At 38.1% G+C, this 9,459-nt stretch overlaps 1 protein-coding gene across 1 annotated transcript; it reads right to left on the minus strand.

Annotated features, from left to right (window-relative positions):
* Positions 1-340: 340 nt before the first annotated feature.
* Positions 341-2,732, minus strand: LOC110917251 (cytochrome P450 83B1). Its single transcript, XM_022161841.2, has 3 exons — positions 2,299-2,732; positions 1,300-1,768; positions 341-952 (listed from the first exon to the last, which is right to left on the minus strand). Exons 1-3 carry the CDS (start codon positions 2,724-2,726, stop codon positions 341-343), a joined length of 1,509 nt encoding a protein of 502 aa, XP_022017533.2. The 5' UTR covers positions 2,727-2,732.
* Between the last annotated feature and the right edge of the window lie 6,727 nt (positions 2,733-9,459).

Consider the following 9,459-nt stretch of genomic DNA (forward strand, 5'->3'; position numbering starts at 1 on the left):
ATACGTGTGATTGGTGAGGCAATGTCATATTTGCACAATAAAAACATAAAAAAAACACCTTTTATTGGGGATGCTCTATAAGAGGTTACTAAGGGATAACATGGAGTTTTACCGTCATAGCTTAATGAAGAAATCAGTTGTGTAGGAGAAGATTTTGAAAAGCTTGTAATAATTCACAAACAACAAATGGATATAGGTTATGGCCATTTCATTTATTTTATGTAATTCGTTAAACACTATGTACGTTGTGATTTGAACTTTTTTACGTTAACTTTTTATTTTTATAAAAGTTCAAATAGCTATTACAACTAAACATCTTTTACTAAAATAATTAATAAATTTAAAAGTTTACATGAGCTAAAAGACAAAGTTCATTTCTCTTGTGCATTGTTATCCCAGGCATAGCATCGAAGTCTATATTTTCTTTCCTTATGCCATCGGGCAACCCCCAATCAAACAGGTAAAGAAGATTAGCAAGTAAAAGTTCCACCGTGACAACTCCAATTGACATTCCAGGACAAATTCTTCGGCCAGCCCCAAAAGGAATCAACTCAAAATCATTCCCTTTGAAGTCAATATCACATTTACCCATGAACCGCTCCGGAAAGAACTCTCCCGGGTTGTTCCAGGATTTAGGGTCCCTTCCGATAGCCCATGCATTAACGTAAACTAGGGTTTTCTGTTTGATTTGGTACCCATGCACAGTGGCTTCTTTCCTTGTTTCTCGAGGCACTAGAAGAGGAGCTGGAGGGTATAGTCTCATGGTCTCTTTTATTATTGCCTTCAAATAAGCGAGTTTGGGAAGATCATCCTCGCTTATTTTACCGTCCTTTCCCATCACATTTCTCACTTCTTCTTGTGCTTTTTGCATTACTACAGGGTTCCTTATTAATAAGGTCATCGCCCAAACCACGATTGCTGCACTAGTATCTGTCCCAGCTACCAATACATCCTACAGTTCAAACATGAAAACTTTGAGAATATATGTAATCATAAATTCACATACAAAAATTACATGCAACAAATAACAAAACTACTCTCTCATAATATTAAATTTACAAAATAAATAAATAAAGATATAGAATGATTAGTGTCAAGAGTTTTTAAAGTTATTAAATGGCTTACAAGTTCTCAAAGGTATGTGTATGTATTTATTAAAAGGTTGGTTAGTAAAAAGAAAATACAATGTGTATGTAGTTTGTTACTTATAAGTTCCACAATAGATCGCTTCCAAATTGAAAAATGATGTGAATGGAATATGTTCGTATATATGCAATAGAGAGAGCATAGATTGATTACCATGAGCATGACTTTTATGTGGTCGTGAGTGAGGCTGAACAGTTTGTCTTTCTCAAGTTGTAGTAGAATATCAATAAGATCATCTTCCTCTTCCTCATAAGACTTATCTTCTTGAGGGTTGAGTCGTTCATCAATGAGTTGTTGGTAAAAGGAATCAAGAGATCGGAAGCATTTGTCTTGCCGATTCATCTTGCCCGTCAACCGATCAACCAACCCGACAAACGGCAAACCGGGCCATATATCGGAGAAATAAAGATCAACCAAATACGCCTGAACTTCATTAAGTAGTCCAAGAACCTTCTTTATTTCAAGCCCATCTCGACAATGGTACTTCTTGCCGAAACACATTTTCATCATTATAATAGTTGTCATATTCTTCATCACTTCACTTAAGTTTACCGTTTTGCCCGAAAGAGCCAGATCATGTATCGTCTTCATGGCGGTTGAGACCTCATCTTCTCGTATGTGCCTGTTGAATAATTAAAACCCCGTAAGTTATTATGTATTATTAATCAGTTACAACAAGGAAAACTACAAAGAAAAATTAATCAAATTATATCTCCTTAGAGTTAAATGTCATTTTAGTCTCTAGTTTGTGCTATTTTGACAGTTTGATCTTAAAGGTTTGAAACGTTGCTATTTTAGTCAAAATAGTAACAAGTGTTGTCATTTTAGTCCACTAGTTTAACTCCGTCCATTTTTTATGTTAGCTAGAAGGGTAATTCGATCATTTTATATGGTCGAATTACCCTTATAGTTAAAATAATTACATATAAAATAACCGAAATGCCCTTTTAGTTAACAAAACCAAGGGATAGAGTTAACCTACTTGACTAAAATGGCAACATTTTAAAACTATTTGGACTAAAATGGCAACACTTCAAACCTTTGGACTAAACAGTTAAAATGACATTTAACTCTATCTCCTTACTAAGATAAAGAGTATACAATAAACCCTAACTAATATATTCTTTCTAGTAATATGAAATCTCACGATACCTAAAAGAGTGAACCCTTTTGGGACTGAACAAATGAAGGGTAAAGATCTTTCTCATCTTTCTCCAGTGCTCATTGTAGGGAGAAAAAGCCATATCAAGGCCATCATAAGTTAACTTCTGTTGGCCAATAAATGATGGCCTATCGCAGAAGCTAAGATCTTGGGTTTTCAAGACTTCTTTAGCTAAACTCGCTGATGATATAACAACAGCCGAGTTGAAACCGAAGCGAAGGGATACGATGGGGCCGTATGATTTGGTGAGATTCCATAAGGAAGTATGGAGGCTGGATTGATCGAGCTGGTGCAAGTTGCCGATGAAGGGCAGGCCAGGAGGGCCTGGTGGATTGAATTTTGATTTCTTTTTGGGAAGAATGTAAAGGAGAGTCGAGAGGAAAAGAAACAAAAAAGGCAGAAGCATATTTGAGATCATTGTTCTGAGCATGCATGCACTGGTTTTTTTTGTTGTGCTATATATACTGATGGATCTAATTAGATAAGAATGAACCGACCTTCTTGCCGCGGCCGTAGTGTTTGCAGTCATTTTGTTGTAATTATGCACGATGGCTATATGATTAAAAATCATTTTTTTTTTGGGGTTTTTTCTTCCATGGTCAAACATTATCTTGTCGGTCGACAAACTCAACGTGTCAACTTGGAAAAATATCTCAGAATCTACAAGAAGAAGTATAATAAAATAAGTTTCAAGAAGAAACCGCTTAAATTGTGTAGGGGCTTGAAAACGAGGCATTAAATGATACGTGGACGACACGTAAGCATATGTTAGAAATGGGGCGTGGTGCAAAACAGGAGGAGTGGGACGGGGCACGGAAACTGACCGGTTTTTATAAATATATATATATATATATATATATATAGGATAAGGATCATGTGAGAAGTAATAGACTAATTGAGAAATTTGAAAAGCATTCTGAACCACACATTTTCTCTAAGATTTTCGTAATATACACATATGTATAGTTTAAAATTGACTATATACATATGTGTATAATTCAATATACACATATGTATATACTCAATTTTAAACTATACATATGTGTATATTACGAAAAACTTAGAAAAATGTGTGGTCCAGAATTCTTCTCAAGTTTCTCAAATAGGGTGGACTTCTCTTAGGATCCCTACCCTATATATATATATATATATATATATAGGGAGGGGCTCATGCGAGAACTCCATTTATTGCGAGAACCAATGTGAACACAACCTAAAATAGCTAAAAAAACCTAACTCCCCCCCCATAAAAAAAAAAAAAATTGTGTGTGATTTTTAGCTATTTTTAGGCATTTTTTGTTGTGTTCACATTGGTTCTCGTGGTTTTCGCAATAAGAGGTGGTTCGCGCATGATCTTCTCCCTATATATATATATATATAGGTAAAGGATCCTATAAAAAGTGCCCAAAGTGTGAGAAGGGTAAGAAATAATGTGGTGATGACAAGTGTCCTATATCTAAATTAATTCAAAAGGGTGAATTAGTAATTTTCTATTTTCTTTCAATTAATTGATTTAAAGATAACTGCCCAAAATAACTTCCACCCTTTATTATAGGAATTCGATTTTAGGATTTAATCTACGAATCTGTGTAGTGTTATATAATTTTGTAGTGCAACAACCATTCAGAACTGCATAGTGTTATATATTTTTTATATAGTGTTATATAGTGTTAGTTGGTGTTATATGGTGTTATAATATGGTTTTTGGTGTTATATAGTTCTGTAGTGTTATATAACTCTGTAGCGCAACCATCAAAAAACACTATATAACCCCATCAATTATTAATTCTGTAGTGCAACCACCATTTAGAACTGTATAGTGTTATATATTTTTTATATAGTATTATATAGTGTTACATGGTGTTATATAGTGTTATATGATGGATGCATAGTGTTATATAGTGTTATATTTTTCTGGTAGCATGCCTATGATGGATATATAGTGTTATATATTGTTATATAGTGTTATATGATAGATGTATAGTGTTATATGATGGATGTATAGTGTTATACGTTTCTTTGCAGTAGTTACATATTTTTCTATTTTTAGAATTTAGGATCGAGATAATTTAGCAATTAAATTTGAATAGCTAGTTTTTAGGAGATTGATAGCGGTTACCATATTTGAAACATTGGAAAAGACACTATTGCCCTTTAATTTTACATAAGGCCCTTCTAATTAAAACACAATTTACATTTTATACCCTATTGATCTCAACCATTAGATCAAATATCCGATGGTTTAAAACACTTCTTACCCTTCTCACATTTTAGACACTTTTTACCATATCCCTACCCTATATATATATATAGTGTAAAGTTCAAATGAGAAGAATTTTTTTGTAAGAAGAAAAAAGAAGAAGTTTCAACCAATAAGAATGGTTCATTTTACTTTATTTAATATTTGCATTTAATTTTAGTATAAGAGTATATTGGTAAACTTACATAAATCATTAATTTGTATTCTTCCCCTTTAATAACTAACTAAATCAAATTTGTAACTCCTTTTCAAAATATATACTTTTTCCAATTAAAAAAAAACAACGTAATTTAAAGTGTAGAATAAATTACTAGTTGTGTAGGAAAAATTACGAGTTGTGTAGGATATATTTCAAGGTGTGTAGGATAAATTTCGACTGTGTAGTATAAAATTCAATAATGTGTAGGGTATATGTAGGAAAATTTTGATATGTGTAGCTTTTGTAAATTATATGTAGGATAATTAATGATTAGTTGACTAATTAATTAAAGAGAGAAAAATTAATGATATGAGTTATAAATGAAATAGTATTTTACTAATATGTCATTTCTTCTTTTTCTTCTCACATTAAATTTCTTCTCAAATGAACTTTCCCATATATATATATAGGAGGGTTTAAATGAGAACGCTAAATATCGCGAGAATTGTGAGAACGAATGAAAAAATCAATCAAATCTAATAAGAGTGATTTTGAGAGGAAAAGTGAATTATTTAATGTTGTGAATTCATTTTTGATGTTGTATTTCAATTAGAATGAGGTTTGTATTAAAAAAATTCGGATTTGATTGATTTTTTTCATTCGTTCTCACGGTTCTCACAATATTTAGCGTTCTCAAGATAACCCTTCCTCATATAGATATACTAGTCTAAGTACCCGTGTGTTACACAGGTTGAATAAAATAAATATTAATAATTGTTTACGAAGAAATATTAAGAAAGAAACAATATTTGGTTCGATTTGATTAAAGTCAAACTAATGATTTCTTTTGAGGACTTTATTTAATTATTTATTTATATTAAGTTATTACCTAACATAGAAAGTTCATTTGGTTTGTAGAATTGTATCACGCGGTACAATCAGTTACATATTTATTAGATTTAGATATGTAGAATCCGTGATTTCAAAATTCATATGGACCGAAATAATAAAACATGAACCATGATAAGCGTGTATCAAATGCAATTTCACTTTTATATTATACACATACATAGAGTAGTGACCATAAACAATATACATGTTATGAACCACAGTCTAAGGAATGCACGGTTGTTATGCTGGAGAAATTTAGATCGTCCTTAGACCTTTAAAATAGGTAGTTGAAGGGGTATGGTCCCAAAAAGCCGCGTAGACCTTCCTTCAGGTCGCGCGCGGGACCATACTCCTTATTCAGCAAGATGTTCAATCTCAGCCTCGCGCGTGTTACTTCAACAAGGACTGACCTCGCGTGAGGTCTAAATAAGAAAGAACACCAATTTCAACACTTAGCATACTAAATAAGAGCCTCCAGCACCTATAATCCTGCGCGGGCTAGTTACGTGCTCAGCAAGGGTCGCGCAGGAGCTATAGCGCAGGGCCACTTCAGAGAAGAACACATGGTACAAGTGGCAGAGGAAAAGGGCCAATCCGCGTCCTCCAGGCTGTGCTCAATCGTGCTCCACGATCGTCTGACGTGCAGGAGACAGAGAGTACATAAGGACGCCTACGTGGCACCAATCAGGGGGCGACGACACCTGTCCTATGATCTCCACTTACCTGCTGATGGCAGAGGGACAACAAGGCCGACAACAGTGACACGTGACTCCAATCATGGTGCGCCAGCACCGGAGAACTTCTAGAAGCCACTAACGGTCGACACCAGTGACACAAAGAGTATATCCTCTAAGTTGTCGCCTTCCGGCCCAAGGCCCATCAGCCCATCTCCTCTTACACCTCTCTGGCTATAAATAGGACCCTTCATTCACAGGTTAAACCATTCTCTTATCTTCACTCTCACTATTTACCACACACTTATCTCCTCAATACTTATTCTCACGCCGGAGTCTGGTTAAGAGGGAAACCCCCATATTCCCCTCTTAACGAGCTAACGGTGTTCTGTTTTGCAGGATTATCGGATCATTAAAGAGATCAGAAAGTCATAAGAAGATTAACCCTTATGGTAGAAACATAAACCAAACTAATTTACTCTAGAATTAGTTATGTGTTTCTTCATTGGCGCCCACCGATTTTTGCAAATCACTTTCATATTCTTTTGCTGAGTTTTTTTCCGAGTTTTTTGTGGTTTTCTTGATCATGGCTGGTCAAGGAATCATTTTTGATTTCGGTTTTGGCACGAACTCTAACGCAGGTCCGGTTGAGGACAATCATAATGTCCAAATCCAACCTGCTGAAGAAGTAGGCGAAATCGAAATAACAAACACTGGGGGACCCCGCGCGAGCATCACTTGCATCACTCAGGCGGTAACCCCAGGAAACAATGTTGCTGGTCCTTCAAAGCCAGCTCCAAATTCAAACATTTCGACGCTACTTGGGCTACCAGAAGGCGACACTCTAGCCTCCTGGTACGCCAAAAAAAATGCTACCATTAATGCTGCGTATCAGTCATTGAGCGCACAACAAACAGTTCTGCAAGCTGAACCTTCCTTGTTCACACCTCCGGGTCCGAGTCAGGGGGCGCGCCAGATACCCCCACAGCAGAATATCCAAGGAAGAACTAACAGACCTCCCCCCACGAGAAGGCCAAGCGTGCATGACACGCGCGACACACATGGGGAAACAGGCAGCTATTATGACCATCCGTCAAACGGTCAGAGAGGTCCAGTTCAGAGCCGGCTCGGGCCGCGTAACATGAACAACGAGCGAGATGACAAAGACCCAAACGATCCAACTTGGCAAGATGACGAAGGATCCTCAGTCTTAACCGCTTGCAGAGGAATCATGAATAATACAAGCCAAGGCAGCACATCGCGTACAGTGAAGAAGCGGAGCGAGACTTCCGCCTCGCCTATAGACCAGCCGAAGCTGCCGAACATTCGAAATTCATTCCAAAGATTGCTCTAGCGCCGCTATCAAAGGAAAACTTGCTTCCAACAGTCGGAAAGTTTAATGGTTTAACTGATCCTGATGATCACGCTAGGGTATTCACAAGCGTTGGTTGCATGGGAGGATGGAACATGCCTGTGTGGTGCCATTTGTTTATCCAAACTTTCACAGGAGCTGCTCGCGCCTGTTCGACAGCCTTCCTCCAGGAAGGATCACATCGTGGGTTGATTTCAGAACACAGTTTGTAAACCACTTCAGCCAGCAAAGACGTTATCAACGAGATATGTCTGAAGTAACTGATATCTGGCGCAGAGAAAACGAAGGTTTAGAAGACTTCATCACTCGCTTCAACAAAGAATGTCTGGAAATCAGCGGTGTAAGCGAACAACTCATGTGCGCTCACTTTAAGAAAGCTATTCAGTGCGATAGTCTCATCAGAACTATCACCGGGAAAGATGGCATGCCCAAGGAATGGGACAAGCTAATGGAAGCCGCAAAAATAGTAGCGCAAACTGAAGAGTCACTTGCTGGAGCCAAGAGCTCTTATACCGAATATCGTTTTTCCAAGAGAAGCTCGCGCGACTATGGCAAGCGCAACAAAACCAAAAATCATGAATGGAAGACTGGACAATCCAGTGGTTATGAGGAAAGATCGCGCTACAAAGAAGACACGCGAGAAACAATTGACAGAATCGGTTATCGAAAGGCAGTCGGGAACGAGAATCGAGAAAAGCACTGGACTCCGCTCATCAAGACACCAAAAGAGGTGCTTATGATGGAGAACCATGATTTCAAGGCTCCAAGGCCTATGACGAACAAGAAGGGGTAGGACCCCAACCTGTACCTGTGACTTTCACAAGGATACAGGTCATCTTACAGATGACTGTATCAGCTTAAGGCAAGAAATTGAAAAAGCACTGAAAAGCGGGAAGCTAAGCCATCTGGTAAAAAACGTGCGCAAAGAGACACGCCAGATTCAGCGCAACGATGATGGAAGCCAGAAAAAGGTTAGACGCTTGGAAACGCACATGGTCAATGGACCAAGATATAGCGCAAGAGATAAAGGCAAGCGACCATTCGAACCTGCATGGCAAGAGCAACAGGTTATCTTCCCGGTAGTACGCGGGGGTCCACGCGCCCCGTCGTCATTACCGGTATTATCGGTCATTACGAAACAGAATACATATTCATTGATCCGGGAAGTACATATGATATCATCTACGAGCAATGCTTTAATCAGTTTGACGATGAAGATAAAGCAAGACTCGAGCCGGTCGACTATCCTCTGTCAGGATTCTGCAACGAAATGGTCTTCCCACTAGGCCAAATCAGCTTCCCCATCACGCTATCTGACGGGAAGCATTCAGGAACCACAACTGTCAACTTCATGGTGATGCCTGTCAAATCAAGGCATGATGTTCTGATCGAGAGAGAAACCCAAGGTGAACTAAACATGGTAACCTCCTCACCCCACTCAGCAATCGGGTTCCCAACCGAGACGGGGGTGGCAATTATATATGCAAAGAAAGAAGTAATGTCGGCAGAGGATGCGCGCCCAATCAAAGCGGCGAAAGTTTCAACGACCGAACCAGAAAAGTGGGTTTTAAACTGCAAATACCCAGAGCAAACGGTGACGATAGGCCACGCAATCTCACCAAACATCAGAACGCACCTCAAACAACTTTTGTTCAGGAACATGGACATTTTCGCCTGGACTTCGGCAGACATGACCGGTGTCCCGCGCGATGTTACTGAACATTATCTGAACACTTATCCCTCCGTTGAACCAAAAGTGCAAAGAAGGCGCAACTTAGGGGCGGATAAGACTAAAGCGATGAATGAGCAAGTGTG

Source organism: Helianthus annuus, chromosome 16 (assembly GCF_002127325.2).
Source record: "Helianthus annuus cultivar XRQ/B chromosome 16, HanXRQr2.0-SUNRISE, whole genome shotgun sequence".
Taxonomy (NCBI): domain Eukaryota; kingdom Viridiplantae; phylum Streptophyta; class Magnoliopsida; order Asterales; family Asteraceae; genus Helianthus; species Helianthus annuus.

Coding starts and splice junctions, on each gene's coding strand:
- LOC110917251 (XM_022161841.2), bottom strand. CDS start 2,726: ATGATCTCAAATATGCTTCTGCCTTTTTTGTTTCTTTTCCTCTCGACT. Junction 1,769..2,298: donor AAAAGGGTTCACTCTTTTAG/GTATCGTGAGAT, acceptor ATTATTCAACAG/GCACATACGAGAAGATGAGG. Junction 953..1,299: donor ACATAAAAGTCATGCTCATG/GTAATCAATCTA, acceptor TTTGAACTGTAG/GATGTATTGGTAGCTGGGAC.